Source organism: Biomphalaria glabrata, chromosome 3 (assembly GCF_947242115.1).
Source record: "Biomphalaria glabrata chromosome 3, xgBioGlab47.1, whole genome shotgun sequence".
Classification (NCBI taxonomy): domain Eukaryota; kingdom Metazoa; phylum Mollusca; class Gastropoda; family Planorbidae; genus Biomphalaria; species Biomphalaria glabrata.
In genome coordinates this window covers 26,523,073-26,548,617 of record NC_074713.1, presented here as the reverse complement: position 1 = coordinate 26,548,617, position 25,545 = coordinate 26,523,073, and the positions used below count along the sequence as shown (strand labels likewise).

The window sequence follows — 25,545 nt, the reverse complement described above, 5'->3', positions numbered from 1 at the left end:
GTTGATTTCTATATTAAATTTGCGGAAAGCTGAAGGCAGCAGATATCTTTATGGCTATACCAAGGATGTTTTTACCATCCAAAGAGTGGTACTACTGCAGACACGCCACATCGTTAGCAAAATCACTCAGTGGACACTGTTGAATAAACTGCGATGATTAATGTTTCTCTTCAAAGAATGTTGATCCTTTCAGTGCTAGAGATACACTACTAGCTCATGACTGATAGCGAAAATATTAATAATGTCATAATTAGAATTAACATAAATAAATGGAATCCAGTATATCTCTGCTATTGCTAGTTTAAGTTGTAGTTGCTGTTTGCTGTGCGGATGTTGCTTTCACTTTTGATCGTTCTTGGTGCTGTTGTGGTCGTTTATCAACTACACAAACACGCTGTAAATAAACCATGTTCATTATATCGATCTATAGTGTCAGTTTTTACTCACTGGTCCTAAACAACTTTCTTGTATGCACCAATATGTTTAAATCACATGCGCCTTTTTCGTTGAATTCCACTTCTGACACCAATGTTGATGTGGCCTCTAGTCCAACTAAGTAATGAAGGGTTATACAAAATTGAATAAAGCTTAAAACCTTATTTTTAAACAAAATAGACGTATCTTTTATGGACAAAAATATTCAGCTGTTTACTTCAATGTAGAGATATCTATTGAATCATAAATTGAAATAACAAAATGTTAAACGATTCAAAATATATTCCAACTCAATGACGTCATTCTAGCGTTTGTCGTCTTCTGTTTCAATTCCCCTTTCAAAAATCGTAAGCCAAATGCAAACACACACACACTAACAATGCCTACCACATGATTGTATTTAGTTGAGAAACTCTATTTCTACACTCTACCAAATTGAAACTCGCAGACGTGAATTACATTTTTTCCCTTTAAATCTATTGACCTTGATAATTTTTCGTGCTTTCCTAGAATACAGATAATGGGGAATAACTCGTCTACCAAGCCACATATGAAGGGAAGAAACTCTAGTGATTCTACCAACCTATGCTGCATCTCCGTCAAATGTCAACTTGATCTATTTTGTTGATTATTCACGAAACTTTTTTTCTGTGTAAACCCTGACTTCTACAGAGCAGGCAGAGTAAGGCTCACTTGTTAAAGTGGCCAAAGGTTAACAAGAGGAATCTGTGGCCAGCACAACGACCAACCTATTTCACTTTCACTTTTACAATTTTCAAGTAAGTTCTTCAACTTTATGTTGCTGTGATATAGGCTCTGCTGCAGTCTGTGACCTTGAAAATGTACTACAGACTCTAGATCTATTCATGAAATATTGTACTACAGACTCTAGATCTATTCATGAAATATTGTACTACAGACTCTAGATCTATTCATGAAATATTGTACTACAGACTCTAGATCTATTCATGAAATATTGTACTACTGACACTAGATCTATTCATGAAATATTGTACTACAGACTCTAGATCTATTCATGAAATATTGTACTACAGACACTAGATCTATTCATGAAATATTGTACTACAGACACTAGATCTAGTGACCTAGTCTGTGACCTTGAAAATGTCAAACTTCTCTCCCAAGATGTAGAAACACATTAACAGAAATAAACATTTGCAACACTCACAAGGATTTAAGCTCCAGACTCACAGTTCATCAGAAAAAGTTCAATAACGAAATTGCTTTTCCACTTAGTTTCCGAATGTGCATTTGCAATAAAACAGAATAAAGTGTATATTTAAATTATAGAAAAACCCAGAGCAGAACGTATTGTTATGTTGAGTGTATTGTCTGTGTCTCCAACCACACGCCCAGGAAACTTGATATACATCATGAACATTTCTGTGTAGCGTGTTAACCAGGAGCGTATTTGATGTCTCCATCAGTTAGATATACAGTGCAAGGTTATTGAGAACACACACACACACACACATACACACACAAAAAAAAAACAACAACGTAACAAATACATTTAAAACCATTAATACTTTTTAAAGCTCACTTCGGTTACTTTGTTTGTCTATATAATAAAGGCAGAACAGAAGCTGATATTTATTTCAGTCACTACTAAACCTAGATGTAGGTCTTGTGTCAGTCTGTCTGGCACATTGGAAGAGAACTTACCCCATCAGTCATAACATGTTGACGAAATTGTGTTCAAGTTCTCTGTCTCTGTATTTAGGTGAACCTGTCTGTGTGTTTGCCTGTAACACCAAAGTATGTTTTTCTGTATCAGTCACAGGATATCTTCGATAGAACTTTCACTTTATTCAGCACTTGTATTAATTGGTGGCGTCTCGACTTTGAAGTCATTCCCTTATTGGGGCTAGAGAACTAGAGAATTCTAAATACCTTGGCTACTCATAATGTCCTCACTCTATATCGACATGACTTTACGAACTATAGGTCATGTTAAACTAAATAATAGGACTAATTGCAGGTTAGTTACATCAATGGATTTAAAATTTCCTGAAAGGGAGAGAACAAACTAGTAATAAATGGCTCCTAATCAACACCAATAATAGTAAACCCAGAGGTATCTCAAGGAAGAGTCTTAAGCCCATTACTGTTTCTAATTTACATTAATCACAAACCAAAAACTCAAAATATCTTGGTGTAATAATAAATTAAAAGTAATATTAATGAAATTATTTGTAAAAAATCAAACAAGGCATAAGGTTTTATTAAAATATTTTTTTTCAAATTTAACAAGAACATAAAATAAAATGCTATTTATCCTTAGGCCAATATTAGAATATGAATCCTCTGTTTGAGACACCTCAAGAGCAAATCAAATAGATCGATGAGATTTATAAGAAACTAATATTCAAATTTTATTAGAGTAACACCATTAATAAAATCACTAAATTTAGAGACACTTTAGGACAGAAAAATAAAAAGTAAAGTAGCAATATTATTTAAAACATTGAACCATAATTTACAAATAGAAAAAAATAAAACAAATAAAATACTAAGACACAAAGATAGAGGCACATTTCTTATTCCATATGCTAGGACGAATTCGTACAGATGCTTCCTCTTCCCTAGTGCCATTAGAAATGGGTTGCATAAATCAACCAGGAAAACCAACGACTTAGCAGAGTTTAATAAACACGCATGACTAGATTAACACATGAAATGCGCAAGACCAGCAGGACGTAATTATCGTCTCTTTTGAAGTAACGTCTGTGTATATAAGATAAGATAAGATACATTTTTACGTTTTTTTTTTGCAGTCTTATTGAAAAAAAAAACCCAACTTCGACAGCAAAACTAAAATGTTGGTTGATATCCTCTGCGAATCAGATGCTGTTCAATAAAGGGCAGTGAGAGGGTGAGATACTGAGGTGACTAAAGCCGGACTGTAACTCAAATCAGGGTTTCTATTGTTGTTTTTTTTAACTATCGCTTTTTGTTTTTTCAGATTCAAACTTAGTCGGAAAATCAGACAGACAGACAGTGGGACTCAATGAGAGCAAAAACTAAGTATTCGTTCTTCCGATTCCAACAAAAGTATCAAGTGACATCGCGGCCTTTAGTTTTCTTCTCTGAAGCTTTTCTATGACATCTTTTTGTCCACGTTTTCTGACTTGAACTATGCCAGGAGTGTAGCACAGGTTTGAAATCAAAGGCTAGGAGAATATAAGAGAAGAACAAGAGAAAACAACAAGATAAGTGCAATAATAATAAATATCAAATTATCAACGTATCATGCTTACATTCGTACCATTTCTTTCTCATTCTTTTTTTTTCTTTTCATCTTTTTCTTTCTCTTTCCTGCTTTTTTTTTCTCTTTCCCTGCTTTCTGTTTCTGTCTTTCTTTGTCCCTCCTGGGATTTTTTTTCTTGTTTCTCCCCTCCATCTCTTTCTTTCTCTTGTCTTTCAGTTTCCTCTCTTTCTCTTTGTCTCTCTTTATTTATTTCACACCAACTTTCAATGCATATTTCAGTCTTTGTTTCTTTCTCTCTTTCTTGAAGAGAGTACATTGTTTAATGAATTTGGACGTAGTCGAGGGTGCTACAGATGGACTGGATTGACCCGAGTCAGCTACTCTACCTCAACGTGACTCTCGGGTGGAAACGACCATTAGAGGAAGTGATTAGGCTAAATGAATAGCAAAACAAAACTCCTGTAGGAGTGTCCAAGAGAATGCGAGAGCTTTCCCTTTGTACGGTGCGGAGTTGAAAGAGAGCTTCCACGTCCCTGTCGATAATCCATGCGCCGTTTTTCAAGGGACCGTTACACTAATGGCAAGTCCTGCACGGTTAGCTTGGTACAACATAGGAAAATGGCGGGAGTTCCAGGTGTGCTCGGCCTTCGGCCATGCATTCTAGTCTATGCGCCCGGAGTGCCGGATGTATCGGAAATAGCAATGTTTTACAAAGATATTAACTTTCAATTCTCCCAGACAGAACGGTTTGTTCAAGCAGGATTATACGCCTAGAGTTCGAAGAGCCTTCGGCTCCACTCTTTTGACAATCACACGGATTTGATTGAGAGTTAAAAACCGAAAGTGAGGATAAACTCTAATGACCTTGTTCTTTCGCAAAGTCTCAGACAATGCGTACATTTTAAATAAATATAACAGTTGACTGTGCAATAAAACTTTCTTATAAACGTGCGATCTTCTCAAGTCTAAACACACCAAGTTTCATCACGTATACAAGAGCAAGGGACAAAAATAACTCTGATTAGTCTGATCTAGTTGTTTCCCCTGTCTTCTCAAGTTTTGGTATGGGTTATTTCCCCTTACCATAGTTTCGATAGTGTCAAATCCTAGGCACTGCAGACACTCTCTTATCTTTGTATCACTTCTGCACTTGCATCGGTAGTAACAATGGATTCCATCTTTTGGCACCAGTAGTTCTCAAAATGTTATACATTTTGGTACCTCTGGTGTTCAGTGAACCTAATATAAAGTCCGTTATGAGTTGGTTTGACTTTTTATCTTCGTGGAAACCCACGGCCACCAAGAACGATTTCCCTCAGTGGTCAGGCTTGGATCAAAGACTTTGCTCCCACGGTCCCGTTCTGTCTGCAGTGAGGATGGTGATCACACCTTATTATTTCATGGTATATAATATTAGGTATAATTAATTCCCGAGCGCAATCAATTGGTTCTTGAAGTACAATCTCCCAGTGTCACTGGTTCTTTAAAGTACTACTATAGGGTATCACAGAAAGGAACACAAGAAAGAAGGCACGGTTCTTTGGTGGAGTGGGGGAGGGTTGCCTTCATGTTATATCAAAGCATAAAACCTTCCTACTCACTGGATCTCCCCCTTCCCCGGGCCTGGTGGACTCAGATGTGTTTTTTCTCTTCCATTCCACCACTATGTCGTATATTGAAGGTTTCTAGAAATGTAGGATCATTGCCTTTTTTTAAATCTTAAATACTGTTTTCTTACAATGTTTATCTAATTGATCTAATTGTTTTGTAAAGGGTCAATCTCTTATTCAAATCCTCAAAAAAAAAAAGGTTCCATTGGTTATTACTATTGTGGGTACACCTCTGGCCCTAGGGCGATAATACGATTGACTACTTATTATTTGTTGTTTTAAATTATGTCCAATTTATAGGCAGGCATACTAAATAGATTTTTTTCTCTTTTAAAAAAAGTAAACTTTTTTTTGAGTAAATGTAGCAGTCAGTATGACAAAATTTACTTAATTTAGCAATACAAATGTAAAAAAAAATATTTTTTGACTAAAAATCTAAAATCATTTGCATAAATGTGTAAAAAAATATGGAAAATTGCTATCTCCCCTACTAAACAGCCTCCCGTGCTTGTTACTATTAATAGTGAATAGTTTTAAAAGTGGTGTATTTTTATGAAAAAAAACTGCTTGCATTAGTGATTTTAAAAAATTTGATTTTTCTCTCACAGAAAAGAAAAACGTAGCCGTTGCATCAGAACTTTGAATGATCTAAAATATTATGATGTCGGATTTCCACTATCTCTTTTAATTTACGAGATCTAAACGGGACGGACGGACGGACAGACATTCCACACAAAACTAAATAACGTCTTTTCCCCTTTCGGGGGCCGCTTAAAATAAAAATCTTTTAAACATACTAATCTTTCTCTCTTTCACTTCTATATCTTTCTGTCTTTTCTCTTTTTTAAAAATCAATTTACACCCTCTCTGTTTCCTTAGCTCTACCCCCCCCCCCCCACTTCTCGTTCTCTAACCAAACAACTTGTATTTATTCCCATTTAACGTTATCAGTCCCCGGCCACAACCAATTGAACAGAAATACTTCTAGAATGAACACACAACATCAGTTCTATTCCAATGTTATTTTGGGAATTCAGGGTCCCCATTTGTGATAGAATCTTGTAGTATACGGGGCGGACCTCTATCCCATGGAGAAACAAACAACCCCCAACCTCTCGCACACACACACAAAGCGCCCTCCCATTACGAAGCCTTCTCTGCTTTTCCAGCGACTGTGTTTGTGCGCGTGCGTGTGTGTGTGCTCAGAAAAGAAACAAACGAATTGTGACCTTTAACCCTAATGGAATCTACAGTAACTGGCGTTCGCTGAGAAGCCTTTTTTTTCTCTATTTATAATCAGGAGGCTACTGTGCCTGGGGAGGTTTTGATGTAAGGGTGGGGGGGGGGGGGGGTCGTGGGAGGGGGCACAGCAGTTCAGTATCAGTGCCAGAAATACAGCAGTTCTGTGAATGGGTTACGACAAATCAAGACATTTTTAAAAAAAAATCTCTCCTTCAAGCTGATACCTTATAAATATTCAAATAAGTTATTGAAATGATTTTTAAGAAGTTTAATATTGACCAGCAACATTTTGAAGCGTGATGTCAGTACTGGATTTACCTGTAGGCAACATAAGCTTTTCTTGACTGGGGGACCCCAAATATTGTTTTGAAGAAAAAGCAAAGGAATAAATTGCCTAATGTTGATCCCAAGGGTCTCAGATAGCTTAAGGTCTTATCAAGTAAGTCCAGTCCTACATGGTGTGGTTTGTATTGGATACAAATACAATAACGATACAACAATATCAAACCTAAAGTCTAGCTTTTAATCGGGTCAGAAAACTGAACATAAACATCGTCTGCTTGAGTTACTTCCGCCGCGTTCAACATCTCTTCGGTAATAAACATAGAAGCAGATATATAGGCCACTGAAAGAGTAATCGAGAAAAATGAGTCATAGGTTTCTAGTCCAATGCTCGTAGTGATGGGCAAAAGTTAACTAAAAAGTTGCTAACTTTTAGTTTAACTAAAAAAAATTAGTTAAGGCCAATGTTTAATTAAAAAAAAAATAGTTTAGTTAAAATCCTAGTTTAATTAATTTTTTTTGGTTACAAACTAAAAAGTTTAATTACAAATTTTACAAACTTTTTTAACATACATACCAATAAATATTTAGATCTATGTAATTCGGAGAATATTTATAATGAATGATAGAGAGGAGAATAAACTAGATGGTGCACAGGTCACTAGAAAGCCTTTTGACCTTTACCCTATAATGGTCGCTATTCCCGCCAATTCAAGGTATTTGAAAGGCGAGAAAAATAAACGTGTTTTTATATTTCTAGCAAGTTTCGCTGCTTGATAAATCCTGATAATTCCTTGCTTCTGTAGATCTACATTTTGCTGCTTTTCTTTATTAAACACCAGTGTGATCCTGTATAGCTGCAGGCAAAGAATTTTGCTTTACTATAGATCTAAAAGAAATGTCGACTCTTTTTATTTTAAAACTTTTTACTAGATAGATCTAAAGTTAGAGTCGAGTGACGTCTAGTCTATTAGTATTAGTCTATTACTACTATTTAGTAGGCTACTATTAGATCTATAGACATAATAGTCTATATTTAATTATTTTAGTCTTAAGTAGAGTCTAACTCTTAGTAGTCTTAGTCTTAGCTCTAAATGTAAATTTAAAAGTATAAGTCAATAATATAGATCTATTAGTTTAGAGATTCTACTATTCTAGAATTAGAGTCTAGATTAGATCTAAATATATCTAGATTGCTTATTAGGCCTATACTAAGACCTAAATGCAAAGATGATAGAGCTATAATATTAATGACTATAATAGGCCTACTAATAATAGTCGTCACCATACTAGATCTAATACTAAATTAACTAAATCTAGACTAGATCTACATCTACTTCTGATATAATTATACTTATATCTACTATCTAAATCTATTAGATCTACATCTAGTATTATCTACTAGTGTGGTCTAGAGTATATAGATCTAAATACCCATATCTAGTTAGGCCTATAATCATAATTATAATAATCTAAAATCTCTAGATAGATCTAGAGTTACTAAGATATCTACTAGACTCTATTTAGATCTAGTAGTAGTAGTAGTAACTAGTATTTTCTTAAATTATTTTTAGATTAAAATATGAATTATTTGATCTAGGTCTAGTAGATAGATCTAATTTTAGATCTAGATTCAGATTATATTTCTGATCATTTCGTTTGTAGAAGATATTAGATCCAGAATATTCTAGAGTTAGTTAGCGAGTCAACATGCAGTTTTATCATTATTTCTAAAAAGGTACCTTATATTAGAACTTGGACAATTACTTCTAATTTCTTTCTATAATACTAATAATAGTATCATTCTAGTCTAATCTAGTGATTCTATTAAGATCTACATCTATGCCATAAAGACATTTAAATCTTTTTTCATGTGCACAAATAAATGTTTATTACATTTTGCTAAACAGATTGGTTGTTGTTTATATTTTTCATGTTTGGCTGTTTCGTCCTTAAAAAAGGTCAAAATAGTTAGTAAAAGTTTAACTAAAGTTTCTTAGTTTAGTTTAACTAATTTTTTCAATTTGTGATTAACTAAAAGTTTAATTACTTTTTTTTAGTTCAAACTTAGTTTTAGTTTAACTAAAAAAAAAAATAGTTTAGTTCCCATCACTAAATGCTCAGTGGCATAGATATGGTCATTGGATCTGTACAGCACAACGATCAGTCAATCGCCAACCTTTCAAAGTAGCGTATAGAGTATAGACTAAACACTATAGAGAGATGCCTGTTTTGTTTGAGTTGATTGTATAGATTTTAATTTCCTTGGCAAAATAGATGCGTCTCTTTAATTCTAATGTTTAGGAGCCAAGACCTGTTGAACAACCCAAACTGCCGTTAGAAAAGTGCAAACTTCCATTAACAGCTGTATACATAGGGTGCTGCATATCCATTGGCCAGACACCATCAGGAGCAGTGACCTCCTTCAAAGAACCAACCAAGAAAAAGATGAGGGTGGACTGGGCACACTTCGAACAAATCGTCAACTAACAGTCATTGAAGTGGATCCCAGAGGGCAAGAGGGGGCGTCCTTGAAGCACCTGGCAACGCGAACAGTAGGCAAATACCTTAAATACACCTGGAACAAGATGGAAAGGATGGCCCAGGCCAGGGGACTATGGAGATTGATTGTTGTCGGCCCATACTCCAATACGAGTGAGGAAAGAAAGTATAGATTTTTACTTGGGCTCATCGATTCAGTTGTGATGGTTCTGTTTAGCTTTTTGTCATATTATGTGACACAACAAGAGACGCTCTTGAAATCACAATCACGTGAAATATATTTTCAAAGCCAAACTAGTAATTAAACGAACCGACCCTATTTCATCTACTAGGTCTCGTCCATTTAAAAATCTTTGCAATTGCCTAGTAACTATAAGATACATCTTGAATAGAACCAACAGGTTAAGTTCCATTTACTGTAGAGAATCCTTAAACAAGCATGACGTTATAATTATTTTTTTTCTCATTACTAATAGTGAATGACGTCGCGAGAGTAGGCAAAGCCCCTTGCTTGTGATAGGGGCCACCGAAAAACTCCTCGACTGTTTGAACTGTTACGTTGGCGTGTCCCAAGTGTTTGCTGATATCTACCCCCCGCCCTCTTGCCTTTTAACTCACACCATCAAATGTTCGCCTAAACGGCAGCCCTAACAGAAATGTCCTTTCATTCGTATTAATAACATCCCATACTGAATCGTTCACTGAGTAATCTAATGGACATTTAAGATACCGGTCTTGTAGATCTGTTTATTTTAACCTTGACCTTTCAGCCCGACCTGCCCTGAAGGTAGATTTTAATACACGCATTTATTACAATGTCAATCTGGATGGGGCCGTACGTCCTGTTTGTGTACATAAAGACGTCCGGGCTGTGGCCCCTAGGGCTCTACCTGGGAACTTTACACATATACATACATGCGTGTTTGTTTAGACGTCCGTGTTTGTGGATGGAGGGCCGACAATAGAAAGTACATTATACCGTGTTCAGCAATACAGGGGCGTAGAAACATGGGTGAATATTGGATTTATAAAAACTAGGTGTTAAGTAACTGTAAAGTAAGTAAAGTTCCCCTTTCAGACCTTGCAATCTAACTGTATGAGTTTAAAAAAATATATATATATTGGAAGTGGTCGAGACTGCAAAGGCTTTTTAAAAATTTATTTAACACTTTATTAGAACGATTTTTAGATTTTTAGAAGAGCTCTCTCATAACTTTGAATATAGGCCCTGGACCATGAGCTCTGATTTCGTATTGTTAATTTTAAAAAAAAGGAGAAATGTGGAAATGTTAAAGAATTAAAATCTGACGCATTCCATGCAAACGTTTAGAAAGGAATTCTATGCTGAAATCTTTCCATGCAAACGTTTAGAAAGGAATTCTTTGCTGAAATCTTTCCATGCAAACTTGTAGAAAGAAATTCTTTGCTCAAAAAAAAATCTTTCCATGCAAAAGTTTAGAAAGAAAATCTTTGCTCAAATCTTTCCATTGACTTGCTAGTTCTAGACGTTTCTTAAGTAATGAACCTTATTACGCCGTAGTTCACTCCTTCTGCAGGAGAACATGTAATTGCTGTGGTCAAGGTTTTAACCTAGGTCCAACGTGACAAAAGTCCGGAGCGCTGTCCACACGATCAGGCACAGCCACCATGTTTTTCAAATTAAGTATAAAAACACTTATTAATAAGACCCTCTTTTCTGGACTCTTCAACGAAACATTTTTTCAATTCCTACTCTTAGCTTACCTTTTCTTAGCTTACATTCTCTTAGCTTACATTCTCTTAGCTTACATTCTCTTAGCTTACATTCTCTTAGCTTGCATTCTCTTAGCTTGCCTTCTCTTAGCTTGCCTTCTCTTAGCTTACCTTCTCTTAGCTTACATTCTCTTAGCTTACCTTCTCTTAGCTTACCTTCTCTTAGCTTGCCTTCTCTTAGCTTACCTTCTCTTAGCTTACCTTCTCTTAGCTTACATTCTCTTAGCTTACCTTCTCTTAGCTTACATTCTCTTAGCTTACATTCTCTTAGCTTACCTTCTCTTAGCTTACATTCTCTTAGCTTACATTCTCTTAGCTTGCCTTCTCTTAGCTTACCTTCTCTTAGCTTACCTTCTCTTAGCTTACATTCTCTTAGCTTGCATTCTCTTAGCTTGCCTTCTCTTAGCTTGCCTTCTCATAACTTACCTTTTGTTAGCTTACATTCCCTTAGCTTACATTCTCTTAGCTTGCCTTCTCTTAGCTTGCCTTCTCTTAGCTTACCTTTTCTTAGCTTACATTCTCTTAGCTTACCTTCTCTTAGCTTACATTCTCTTAGCTTACATTCTCTTAGCTTACATTCTCTTAGCTTACATTCTCTTAGCTTACCTTCTCTTAGCTTACCTTCTCTTAGCTTACATTCTCTTAGCTTACCTTCTCTTAGCTTGCCTTCTCTTAGCTTACCTTCTCTTAGCTAACCTTCTCTTAGCTTACCTTCTCTTAGCTTACATTCTCTTAGCTTGCATTCTCTTAGCTTGCCTTCTCTTAGCTTGCCTTCTCATAACTTACCTTTTCTTAGCTTACATTCCCTTAGCTTACATTCTCTTAGCTTGCCTTCTCTTAGCTTGCCTTCTCTTAGCTTACCTTTTCTTAGCTTACATTCTCATAGCTTACCTTCTCTTAGCTTACATTCTCTTAGCTTACATTCTCTTAGCTTACATTCTCTTAGCTTACATTCTCTTAGCTTACCTTCTCTTAGCTTACATTCTCTTAGCTTGCCTTCTCTTAGCTTACCTTCTCTTAGCTTACATTCTCTTAGCTTGCATTCTCTTAGCTTGCCTTCTCTTAGCTTGCCTTCTCATAACTTACCTTTTGTTAGCTTACATTCCCTTAGCTTACATTCTCTTAGCTTGCCTTCTCTTAGCTTGCCTTCTCTTAGCTTACCTTTTCTTAGCTTACATTCTCTTGGCTTACCTTCTCTTAGCTTACATTCTCTTAGCTTACATTCTCTTAGCTTACATTCTCTTAGCTTACCTTCTCTTAGCTTACATTCTCTTAGCTTACCTTCTCTTAGCTTACCTTCTCTTAGCTTACATTCTCTTAGCTTACCTTCTCTTAGCTTGCCTTCTCTTAGCTTGCCTTCTCTTAGCTTACCTTTTCTTAGCTTATATTCTCTTAGCTTACATTCTCTTAGCTTACCTTCTCTTAGCTTACATTCTCTTAGCTTGCATTCTCTTATCTTACGTTCTTTTAGCTTACATTCTCTTCATGAATGAGAATGTAAAAAAAAAAGTTGGAAGTTGGTTAGAAACTCAAGTACAAAAAAATGGAATCATTTCAAGCAAACATTTCCCACATGACAGAAGGGAAGATTGTTGTATTGGAAGACGAGTATAAGACTAGTGAGGTGAAGAAATGTAGATTGTAGACCACAGATTGAATGTTTGTGAGACCAAATTGATAAGAGATTATTGCGAAAGAAAAAAAAACTGTCCAAACTAGAGTAGGAGATAATGAAGACATACTTTAGTTCCCACTAGTCTAACTCTTAACAAAGAAGAGCTTTGGAAGCATATACACTGTTGTTGGACACAGAGGTTCTCATACCATCAATCCGACTCCATTTCTTCTTTTCTTGAATACCCTGAACTCAATTTCTCCTGGCGCAATGGCTGAAGTCCTTCTCTTTATCTAAGTAAATGCAATTTAAATATCAAACAAGTACTTCTGGAAGAAATCATTCAGGACATGTGACCAGAGACAACTTGTTGCCAAATGTACATTGTGTGTTCTGATATGAACATCTAAATGGACTCATTTGTTTTGGTCTCTTTATTTGTATCAGATCGCTTTGTGTCTATTGACTTTTCGTTTCAAGAACATGTTTTCAATGTTTACTTTAGTTTGCTACTTAGCAACAGCGTTCACACGTAAGTACTTCTCAATAGTTTTACAGAACGTGGCCAAAACTTTAAAATCTCATATTGCTAATTCTGTTCCACATGTAACCTGAATATCGTTATACTGTAGTCTCTATTAAACATAGTCTACTTTAATCCGTTTCGCTTGTACCAGTAGACATACCTACAACTTTATTGACTACTAAAAAAGGTTATACAATCTGCTTTGTATTATTATATTATCTCTAAATATCGATTCCTCTTGCCAGGTTATTTGATTGAGAAGGAATAGAATTGGAATTCAGATGGAGATTTATTTTAATTCAAAATTCAACTGGAGCTGAGTGTCCAGGGGGCAGTACATAAACTTCCTCCTAGACACCCCCTCCTAGATACCCCTCCTTTCAGATGACCACATAAAAGATTGGACCAAAGCTAAACAAGGAGAGTAATAATAATACAAATAGTAGCATTACGACAAATCTAATGGAGACTCTTCAAAAGATGTTAGCTAGAGCTGTAAACCTGCACCGTCAGTAAATAATTCATCAGTAAACAATGTCAAAGGGAAACTACTTTGCGATTTATTATACTCTAGGTATCTCGATGATTGCCGATCCTTAATAATAATAATAATATATAACAAAAATATATTCTAAGAAAACATATAATTTTCATAATTTTTAATGAACGATTTCTCAAGCAAAATCATTGTTTTAATAAGTATTGAATAGTGTTATATGCACATCCAACTACAGTATACAAGAGAAATGCGCAAATTACGTCGTTGAATAGTAGTCTTCGGAGTATGAGCGTACACGATGGTAACAGTATAGTCTGCCTATAAGTCTATCCGCCCGTCCCGTTTAGATCTCGTCAACTAGAAAAGACAATCAAATATCATGATATTTTAGACCTTTCAAAGTTCTGATCTAACGGCTACTTTTTATATTCTAAAACCGAAAAATTTAATTTTTAAAATCAACTATGCAAGAGTTTGTTTTTTCATAAATATACACCGTTTTTACAACTATTCACTATTAATAATGCAAAGATACTGCTGACAATTTAGTATGGTAAGAATCATTCTTCATATTTTTAACACATTTATGCAAACGGTTTTAAATGTTTTGCCAATGTTTTTTAAAATTTGAATTACTAAATTAATTATTTTCTGTCATACTTGCTAGTTATATTTTTTTTAAAGTTTCCCTTTTTTCTTAAAGAGAAAAAAAAGCTATTACTATGTATATAAGTCTAAGTTAATTTAAAAGAACAATTACAAAGTAGTGTTTCCTATTATACACGTGAAATACACTACATACTATCAGCATCCATACATTCTACAAAATGGAGTAGAATGTATGGGTGTAGGACGTAATCATCTTCTTTTTTGAAGTAACGTCTGTATCATATACGGGAAAGGTTTCTTTGTTGAGGCTTTGAATGAAATGTTGGCCATTTACAAAACAATAAAATCAATTAGATACTCATTCAATAACATCAGTTTGGCCAGGTTCACATGTAACTATATCCGCCCATCCAATTTTTCAAATGTAACTATATCAATAACTGTACGTAGATACATATGAATATTAACAATGTAATAATAATAAAAATTAACATTAGTACATCTCCGTATCAATGGTATCAAGTCGTTAGTCGAACTATCAATACAACAGTATGGGCAACACTTTCGACACTCGCATGTCTTTGTTTATTTTATAGTATCGACGGAGGTAGGGTTGTAGTTGTTGATAGTTTGTAGTTCATAGTTTCTGATATTCTTTTCTGAAAATATTGAAACCTGCGTTTTACCTGCCAGAGCGGACCACTTCGGGGGTCGATTTTGAGTTTGTGTTGTAACACAAACTTAAGTTTAACTGTTTCCAAAAATATAGAGAGATATGAAATAATTCTGAATTCTTATACAGGCAATGCGTCAATCCTGTTTCTATACTATGAGTTTAAGAAACTCCTACATCACACAAAGAGGTTGTATGAAACTGAAGTATCAAATAAGCTTGTTTTAAAATAGTGTGGTGCTCTTTAGAAAAACAGGACCAGAAATCATTTAATGGTTGATCTTTTTTGTTTCAAATTAGAATCAGAATCTAGATCAGTTCAAAGTTCATAATGATGTTATAGAGTTTATTTTGTTATCAAGAAGTAATACTTTTTTTTTTTTGCATCCACTTAGAGATTAAATCACGTGGTGGACTACTAATGAAATATTCCAGTTCATGGAACACCTATTCGGGCCTCGCGGAACATTAGGGTTCCTCCGAACACAGTTTGTGAAACACTGGAACAGACTAAACGACCTCGGGTATTTCCGCATGTAGGCATTATTCATTCAAGAGATGAAAATAAATTCATGTTCAAGAACAATTTGCGCACCGTCTTCTGGGTCTAGACCATAGACTTATATATTATATCTAGACTGGAAACCGGAAATAAATTCTTATCCGCGACTGATCGATTTACAGACCTATAGATTTACAGACCTATACATATATAGATTTTTATGTACGTAAACTCTTTTTCAGGCTCTAAGGGGATTCGCCCCAATCAATCTTTTCTGTCTTAGAAAAGTAATGATCTTTAGTTTTCAAAGTTTAGAAATAATGCAAAATCATTTCTCGGATATTTACTCAAATATATATAACAAAGCCATTTCCTGTTTATTTCCATTGAGATAATGTTTCAAAAATCCTAGATGGAAATAATTCATGTTGATTTAAATCATCTTATGTACATTTAAATAGATTGATTACCTAGGTATTTCTAGATTATGTATCTAAAAATTGCAAAATAATAATTATGAGACGAGAGTACTCTTAATTTTGATGTTCAATTACTAGATCTAGATCTAAAAATTAAATTATATGTTACGTATTGTTATAAACCTGGTGGTGGCACAGATGGGGGTAGTGGTGTGAGTGTAGTCAGCCGACGCAAATCGCCACAGGCCAGCGCTAGACGAGCGGTCAACCGTGACGAGTTACGACGGTCGGCCGAGACGAGTGTCAACATGATGGTTCGGGAAGGATCGACGTCGTGAACAGAGCTCAGGAGAGTCACGTGGATTGTAGTCATCTGACCACCCAGAATGGTCCAGCGACGTTCTGCCCGGTTCTAGAAGGCCATTAGGGACCCTATATAAAGAGTGGAGGTGACACAGTCAAAACGGTTCACGACAGAAGGTTCACGACAGGGGTTCAGAACACGGTCGACTACAGCACAGTTCAACGGCGTGGTTCTGTCCGGAGCATTACGACGGTTCAGTGCGGAGTACTGTCAAGTACAGTTGAGACGACTGGCGTCTTGATCTTGGTCTGTGATCGAATCCGACACAACGAGCTTAGTGTGTGAAGTCAGTCCTGAACCCAGTGCAAGCCCGGAACGAGACAGAGAGGCCAGTGCAAGAGTTGATACGCCTGTAGGGTGTTATCGGAGAGATATTTGTACAGTGTACGTGTTGCCAATTGTACAGTATTGGCTGGTATTTATTCAACTATTAAAGTGTTACGTTACTTTGGAGCCCTGAGTTGTCAAGTTCTTTAAGTTGGTGGTGTATGGTGCAGTTTGCAGAGAGCCTGGATAGTGAGATTGGTAACAGTATATTAGGGTTGAAAAAATAACTTTACTTCTATTAACTACTTTACAAAACAACGCCTTGATCCAACTTTCTAAAAAAATTTCACGACATTTTTGGTTGTATTAAAAAATCTACATGTCCAGTCTAGATATAGTATATATAAGTCTATGGTCTAGATGGTCTAGACCTAAAGGCCTACCATTGGAATAGTATAAAGTCTAATAGATCTACACATTCACATTACCAGGATTCTTTCTCAAAAGGAGAGGGGAGGGGGGAAAGGAAATACAGCGGGGTTAAAAATGTTCCAATTTGTTTAAATCTACCATTCATTAGTTACTAAAAGCAAACCAATCGCTCTATCTTTAAGTTGCATAAAGGAGGTAATGTCCTGATAAAAAAAGTATTTTCAATGTTTTTATTTTTTGGTTTAAAGCCAACTCTGAATGACGTTTTATTCCTAGAGTTTTGAGGAGTTCGACTTTTGGTGGATGTTGTTGTTTCAAATGAAAGTAATATGTTATTTCTTTGTTTCCCCCTAGTTTCTGTCAAGCGGACTGCCCCCCCCCACCCCTAGTTTCTGTCAAGCGGACTGCCCCCCCTAGTTTCTGTCAAGCGAACTGCCCCCCCTCCTAGTCTCTGTCAAGCGAACTGCCCTCCCCCTAGTTTCTGTCAAGTGGACTGCCCCCCCCTACTTTCTGTCAAGCGGACTGCCCCCCCTAGTTTCTGTCAAGCGGACTGCCCCCCCCCCCTAGTTTCTGTCAAGCGAACTGCCCCCCCCCCCCAAACTGACTGTGAGGGACATTTGAAAAGAGAGGGGAAATGAACTACACTAACTTTGTTTTTTCTCTTGTCCGTCCATTTAGCCAGTGTCCAGTCACAGATTGACCTTGTGTGTCCTCCGACACTACCCCAGGATGACTATCGTCAGCTGTATTCCGATGTCTGCTTTTACTTTGTGCTGTTCCGACAGAGTGAGTACCTCGCTGCCCAAAACCACTGCGAGAACCTCGGAGGATCGCTGGTCCTGGTCAAGTCACCCGAACTTGAGGAATTCATTGTGAGTCAGATGGTGAGCACGTACCATCAGCCTCACGCGAAACTGTGGATAGGTCTAGACGACCTGGACAGGGACAAGGTCTTCACGTGGAGGGACGGCTCATTGCTAGACTACAGCAACTGGGCTGTGGGCGAAGGGCTTGGCAAGAACCCAGGAGAAGAGTGTGCAGTCCTGGACGTGGGGCAGCGAGGGAGGTGGTACGACTACCGCTGCAATGACGAGGAGTTCTCGAGTTACGAGCAACAGTACGTCTGCCAGTTCGGCTCCGTGTCTGAGACCACACTCACGGCTGAGGCGTTTACTGTCACCGTGACCTCCTTGACACACCCCTGTCCGCCATTTTCCTGCGATCTGGATTGTGGGATGGATGGGTTTAAGATGAACCCGCTCGATGGTTGTGCTATATGTCAGTGTGAAGTGGAATAAAATATCATTTGAATAGATCCAGGTTTATTCAGTTTTTTATCATATAGATCTAGGTTTATTCCATTTTATTATAATAAAGATCTAGATGTATTCAGTTTTTATTTTACAGTTTAAGGTTTATTTAAATTTATTATCATATAGATCTAGGTTTATTCGATTTGTATCATATAGATCTAGGTTTATTCAATTTTATCATAATGATCTAGGTTAATTAAAAAAATATAGTTTTTTTTTTCTGCCTGTTCTTAGTTCAGTTGGCTTTATCATATAGATCTAGGCCTATTATCATTCTAATTCTACCATATACTTTTTGTCATACAAATCTATGTTTATTTAGTTTTTCATATATATCTAGGTTTATTCTGTTTCAATATAATAAAGATCTAAGTTCATTTAGTTGTTTTTTTTAATACAGTTCTAAGTTTATTCATCTTCATTATTATAAAGATCTAAGTTTATTCCATTTTAACCAGTTTGGATTCCCGAATCACTCTGTTTCTACTCATAATGGTACGGCAGAATATATCGAAGATTTTATTTTTATTGAAAAAAATAAAAGAAAACAGTTCATTTGAGTTCGTAATATAGATCTATCTATCTATCTATCTATCTATCTATCTATCTATCTATCTATCTATCTATCTATCTATCTGTCTGTCTGTCTGCCTGTCTGTCTTTCTGTCTGTCTGTCTGTCTGTCTATCTATCTATCTATCTATCTATCTATCTATCTATCTATCTATCTATCTATCTATCTATCTATCTATTTATTTATTTATCTACCTATCTATCTTACAATCTATCTATTTATCTATCTATCTATTTATCTATCTATCTATCTATCTATCTATCTATCTATCTATCTATCTCTGATATATATATATATATATATATATATATATATATATATATATATATATATATAAATTATATATATATCTTGAGCGTAGCCAGGATTTTTTTTCGGGGGGGGGGGGGGGGAGGGGTTTGAGGGGGGATTTTTTTTCTCCCCACCCCCGGCCCCCCCCCCTCCGCGAAAAAAATATATTTATATGTATGTATGTGTGTGTGTGTATATATAATCTTTATTACATTATGACCCATCATTCTTTAAGAAGACGCTTATTGTGCCCTAGAATAGGTTCTTCCTGGAGTTAGTGGGAAAATTGTAGACTCCCCGCTATCACCAGCAAACTCCCTCAGCGCGGGGCGGAGCCCCGCCGCCAAGCACTATTTCTGATATTGAAAGCCAACAAAATGCATATTCTGAGGTATCTACAGTGCATTTTTCTGCTATTAAAAAGTTTTATTTCAAAACCCTAATGTGATATTTTTACTGTCTTAGACCCTCCCGCGCCGTTCGGCGCATTCGCCGTCAAGCTGTTTCCACAAAAATCTGTCACTAATAATGTCTGAGGCCTCTTCCCACCTGCTCTGATGACCTCCATGAATATGTGGCGCAAATTTGTACTAGAATGTCATCGCAACTCTTCTTATGCCTAATTCATTTTGTCGGAGAACATGTCCCGCAAACCTTATGCGACGCTCTGTCACAATCTTACTACGGGGTCGACTCCCAGTTCGGCATAGGATTTCCTTGATTTACACCCGATCTCTATAACTGACTTCTAAAATCTGTCTTAGCCATCTTTGTTGAGCCACATTTAGAGTTTTTCAATTTCGGCAGATGACTATTCACTGCACTTTATTAAATGAGCCCCGCCACTGGTAGAAATGTGTAACCTCTCTTGAATACGCTCTTGGAATTAAGTGACTGTAGTTTGCTTTAGATTTTATATCGAAAAGTGAAGTTTTATCGTCAAAATCATGTGTTGGTTGTTTTATACTAAAAAATCTCTGGAGTTGTGTTTTTTTTTTAAATTCAAAACCCCATTTAGCTACGGTCATAGAATTTAGTTACTGTTGTTTGCTTTAGAATAATATTTTAGATAGAGATTTTTCACCTCAAAACGCTCTGTAGGGGGATTTTAAACTCAAAACCATCTGGAGGGGTTTTAAACTTTTAAAAAAGCCATCTGTAGGAGAGGGATTTAAACTCAAAACCCTCAATTATCTTGGCTACGCTCAAATAATTTTAGTGTGGAATTTGCTTTTTTTATATTGAAAAGTTGTTTTTTTTAGCTTCAAACCCTACTGAAGAGCGGGTGGGGGTTAATTCAAAACCCCTTTGGCTACGCTCATAGAATTTTGAGTGTGTAATTTTCTTTTTTTTTATATTGAAGAGGGGTTTATCGTAAATTTTGGAGGGGATTTAAAAATCAAAATCTTTCTTACCTGTGCTCGTGAAATTTGGGGGATTGTCGTTTGCATTTTTTTTTTGTGTTATAGAAGAGAGGGATTTAACTGCGAAAACCCCTGGTAGGGGGGTTTTAAACTCGAACCCCCTTGGTAGGGGGTTTTAAACTAAAACCCCCCTGGTAGGGGTTTCAAACTCAAAAACCCCTGGTAGGGGGTTTTTAACTTAAAACCTCCTTTGCTGTGCTAGGGCAAGTGATAGTTTAGTATTGAAATCTCACCTAAAATAAACAAAATCAAAGCAAAAAATCAGTCACTAAATTCCGATCCCCCCCCCCCTTCGAAAGGGGGGGGGAATTTCATTTCGTATATCTCTGAATTTATTTCCATTACTACTGATTAATCTGGATTGAACTCCCAGTAGAAACCAGTTGTAAAAAATATAATAGTTGACTTTATGCTAGCAGCACTCTCTTACCATTGACTCTCATTTCCTACAAACTAAAGACCTACTCGTACTTAGACACTAGACTAGAGATAAGAACTTGTCTCACTATTTGACTCCGTGAACTGTATTAAGATGTCCTATTACAATCTCAGACGGAACTCAAAACAATGATCCCACTCTTTCTGTTCGTCCTAACAGCTCTTCGCGCTTCTCACGGTAAGTTAACTATAGCACTAGAGCTAGTCTAGTAGAACAGTTGTTAAATGTACAAACAAGTCTGTCCGTTAGTTGACACACTGTTGTCTAGTTAGACACAATTTAACTTTGATGTATTTAGAGGCCACGCCCTCCCCCCCCCCCATTTCTCATCATTCCTGGTAAAGGTGTATTTGATCTCGCCTTTCCTACTGTTGTATCACGGCACCTGGTGGATGCTTGTCAGACTTGAGATGGAGGGCTATGAAGACTTGAATTCCAAAGTGTGCAGCTGAGACAAAGTCTTTGGCCAAGAAAAAAGGCTAGTAGACGACTAGACTAAGTGCTCATTTGGTTACATTTGTTTTTAAACCCTATAACACAATGACGTTGCGGGTTCAATAATTAATATATGTATTTCACTAGCGGATCCAGGGGGGGGGGGGGGGGGGTCTGACGAACTTTAGTATAGAATTCACACTTGACTACGCTCTTGGAATTACATGTCTATATTTCGCTTTAGATTTTATATCGAAAAGGAAAGTTTTATCGTTACAATCATCTGTTGAGGTTGTTTTTTTAAATTCAAAACCCCATTTAGCTACGGTCATAGAATTAGGTGACTGTAGTTTGCTTTAAAATAATATTGAAGACAGAGATTTTCAACTCAAAACGCTCTGTTGGGGAATTTGAAACTCAAAACCATCTAGAGGTGTTTTAAATTTTAAAAAAAGCCATCTGGAGGAGGGGGATTTAAACTCAAAAACCCCTCATTAGCTTAGCTACGCTCAAAAAATTTTAATGTGTAATTTGCTTTTTAGCGGCCCCCGAAAGGGGAAAAGACGCTATTAGTTTTGTGCGAAATGTCTGTCCGTCTGTCCGTCCGTCCCGTTTAGATCTCGTAAACTAGAAAAGATATTGAAAATCCGACATCACAATATTTTAGAACATTCAAAGTTCTGATGCAACGGCTACTTTTTTTTCCCTGAAAGCCAAAAATCTAATTTTTAAAATCAGTTATGCAAGCAGTTTTTTAAAGAGAAAAAGCTAATTAGTATGCATTATAAGTTAGACCTAATTTAAAACGAATAGTAATCTTATAAATTTTATTTTCTTACATTTTTTTTTTTTTTTATTAATCGGAAATGTTTTTTTTTTTTTTTTTTTTTGGAGAATTCGAATAAGAGATTGAGCCTTTTCAAAACAATTACATTATTTAAAAGACTTCAGTATGACCAGGAGAGGTGCGGTAAAGCGCTTAGCTTCCAAACCGAGGGTCCCGGGTTTGAATCCTGTTGAAGACTGGGATTTTCAACTTCGGAATCCTTGGGTGCATCTGAGTCTACCCAGCTCTAATGGGTACCTGACATTAGTTGGGGAAAAGTAAAGGCGGTTGGTCGTTGTGCTGGCTACATGACACCCTCGTTAACCGTAGGCCACAAAAACAGATGAACTTTACATCATCTGCCCTATAGACCACAAGGTCTGAAAGGGGAACTAGTTAGGCCAGATTCACATCTAACTTTGCATTCACTTGCACCTATCCTTTGATCTGCTGCACCGTTGGGGCACTACACAAGATCTGTCAACCTTCTTTCTCCATTCTTATCTCTCATTTGTCTTTGATATAATTTCATTTCGATGTTCTTTCTGAAAATATTGAAGCCTGCCTGGGTGGACCACTTCGGGGGCCGATTTTAAGTTTGTGTTTCCACACAAACTGTCTTTGTAACCTTGTTTTATATTGAAGAGGTATTTTTTAGCATCGAAACCCTCTGAAGGGGGATTTAAACTCAAACCCACTTTGGCTACGCTCATAGCATTTTGAGTGCGTAATTTGCTTTTTTTTTTAATATTGAAGAGGTATTTTTCAGCTTCAAACCCCGCTGGCAGGGAGTTTTAAACTCAAAACCCCTTTGGCTACGCTCATAGATTTTATAGTGTATAATTTGCTTTTTTTTATATTGAAGAGGTACTTTTAGCTTCAAACCCCAACTGGAGGGGATGGGGGTTAAACTCAAAACCCCTTTGGCTACGCTCATATAATTTTGAGTGTTTAATTTGCTTTTTTTATATTGAGAGGGGGTTTATCGTAATTTTTGGAGGCGGCTTTCAAGTCAAAATATTCCTTAGCTGTTTTCTTGGAATTTGGGGATTGTCGTTTGCATTTTTTTTTAGTTTTGTTTATAGAAGAGGGGGATTTAACTGCAAATCCTGGTAGGGGGTTTTAAACTCTAAACCCCCTGGTAGAGGGATTTTTATCTCAAAACCCCTTGATAGTTTTTTTTTTACTCCAAACCCTCGGCTGTGCTGTGTTAAGTGATGATTTAGTATTAAAATCTCACCTAAAATAAACTAAATGAAAGCAAAAAATTAGTCACTGAATTCCGTCCCCCCCCCTGCGGGGGTGGGGTTGCACCCCAACACCCCCCGCACGTCTATGCATAGAGTTAGGGTTTACTGGGCGTTACGGTTAGGGTTTGGGGAACCCCCCCCCCCCCGCCCTCCAAAGTTCTGGATCGGCTAGTGATGTATCTGTGTGTATTTGACTAATACTCTTCTACAAACGTTTTGTCCGTCTGAAACCACAAATCACAACTTGTAAATACATTCACATACTATTATGTTTCTGTTCTATGTTGCTGTTTATTTTTTGCTGTTGTTGTTTTTTTATTTTAAATACTTATCGTAATTTTTTTTCATTAAAAAAAATACAGCGGCAACATCCTTTGAAGAATGCCCACCAAATGTACCTGCCAACTACTACTTACAAATATATGGAGATTACTGCTACCAGTTCGTGTTCTTTGAGAGGAGAGATTACCAGGGCGCCCTGGACTACTGTAATAGTTTCGGGGGCACCCTGGCACTGGCCAAGTCAAGCAACATCACGTACTTCCTTGAGAATGAGATCGTACACAGATACTACCGCCACTTGGACGTCTGGATTGGTCTCAACAACCTTGGGGGCAGCCCGGTCTACAAGTGGGAGGACGGCTCTCCTCTGGTCTACACCAACTGGTCCCCACAAGAGGACTTGAGTTCTGGGATAGGGCGAGACCGCTGCGTGTCCCTGGACCCGTCTGAAGGAGGACGGTGGCACTTAAACCCCTGCCTGGCGATTTCGCCGGAAGAGCTGACAGATTTTGGGAAAACTTTTGTCTGCCAGTACAGCAGAGTTCCGTTTTCCTCTTTCTCGTCACAGTCAAGCGGACAGATCAGTGGAGTAACAGACATCACCGCTGAGAGTCCCAGCACGGTGGCAACCTTGACCTTAGCCTGCCCAGCGTTTTCCTGTGACTTGGACTGCGGTATGGACGGCTTTAAGAAAAATGCCACCACGGAGTGTTCTATTTGTGAATGTTATGTTTAAAGACTGAGAGTGCGCAGGACAGAGGCAATAGCTCAGCACTTTTAATCAAAACTTTGGGAAGCTGAGTCGAATATGACACACACACACACACATACACACATACTAAAGACTAAAAACGAAACCTAAAAGATTAATGTGAAATAAAAATAAACAATATAAATTCAGAGCCCTACTTGAAATATTACTATAGCAGAAATAGAAATGGATGTGGGTCGGGTTGTCCTTCATTCCGAGCATTGATCTAAGAAATATTCATGACAAGTTTCATCAAGATACTCAAACTGTGTTGATTTCTTCTCTAAATGTAATTTAACAAATAGGCACAACTTTGTTAAAGAAAAACATTTTTTTTTTCATTTTAACAATATTTCAAACAAATAACATAAAAGAAGTGATTTTAAAAATCCATTTCTTCTTTTTCATTGATTAAAAATTGTCAGTGAATACATTTTGTCATTAACTACACTTTATCAGTGACTAAATTTTTAAGTGACTGATTGTTGTGTCTAAACTTTATCAGTGACTAAATTTTTAAGTGACTGATTGTTGTGTCTAAACTTTGTGAGTGACTAAATTTTTGTTGTGACCAGATTTTTTTGTGACTAAATATTATCAGTGACTAGATTTTATAGTGAATAGATTTTGTCGAGACTATATTTTGTTGGTACTAGATATTTTTGCTTCTAAATTTCGTCAGAGACTAGATTTTTTTGTGAACAGATTTTGCTGTGTCCAGGTTGGCGCATGTCTACATTTTGTTCTGAAGAGATTTTGCTCTTACTAGAGTTTCTTGTCGGTTGGGTAAATTGAGATAAATTTTGTTTATAGTTTCTCTTTGAATGTAAAGAGAATGTAAATCATGTTAAGAATACACAGCACCCTAGTTTAAAAATAACAACATTAAACACATTGATAAAACAGAAAGATATTTAGCTGAGAATTTTCTTTTCGTTCAATAAATCCAACTCTGACTACAGCCTAAAGAGCGATGTAAACAAAAAAAAAACATGATGTA

At 36.6% G+C, this 25,545-nt stretch overlaps 2 protein-coding genes across 2 annotated transcripts; both read left to right on the top strand.

Annotated features, from left to right (window-relative positions):
- The first annotated feature begins 12,649 nt into the window (after nt 1-12,649).
- LOC106057081 (macrophage mannose receptor 1-like) lies at nt 12,650-18,274 on the top strand. The gene is made up of 2 exons (XM_013214130.2): nt 12,650-13,202; nt 17,640-18,274. Exons 1-2 carry the CDS (start codon nt 13,154-13,156, stop codon nt 18,257-18,259), a joined length of 669 nt encoding a protein of 222 aa, XP_013069584.2. The 5' UTR covers nt 12,650-13,153; the 3' UTR covers nt 18,260-18,274.
- Nucleotides 18,275-20,967: 2,693 nt separating this feature from the next.
- Nucleotides 20,968-24,936, top strand: LOC106071310 (macrophage mannose receptor 1-like). The gene is made up of 2 exons (XM_056024449.1): nt 20,968-21,178; nt 23,875-24,936. Exons 1-2 carry the CDS (start codon nt 21,130-21,132, stop codon nt 24,528-24,530), a joined length of 705 nt encoding a protein of 234 aa, XP_055880424.1. The 5' UTR covers nt 20,968-21,129; the 3' UTR covers nt 24,531-24,936.
- Nucleotides 24,937-25,545: the final 609 nt, after the last annotated feature.

Bases quoted from the DNA above. Each gene is read 5' to 3' on its own strand.
- LOC106057081 (XM_013214130.2), top strand. From the start codon at position 13,154: ATGTTTTCAATGTTTACTTTAGTTTGCTACTTAGCAACAGCGTTCACA. The intron at 13,203-17,639 runs GTAAGTACTTCT...CCGTCCATTTAG, and splicing joins CTTAGCAACAGCGTTCACAC to CCAGTGTCCAGTCACAGATT.
- LOC106071310 (XM_056024449.1), top strand. From the start codon at position 21,130: ATGATCCCACTCTTTCTGTTCGTCCTAACAGCTCTTCGCGCTTCTCAC. The intron at 21,179-23,874 runs GTAAGTTAACTA...AAAAAAATACAG, and splicing joins AGCTCTTCGCGCTTCTCACG to CGGCAACATCCTTTGAAGAA.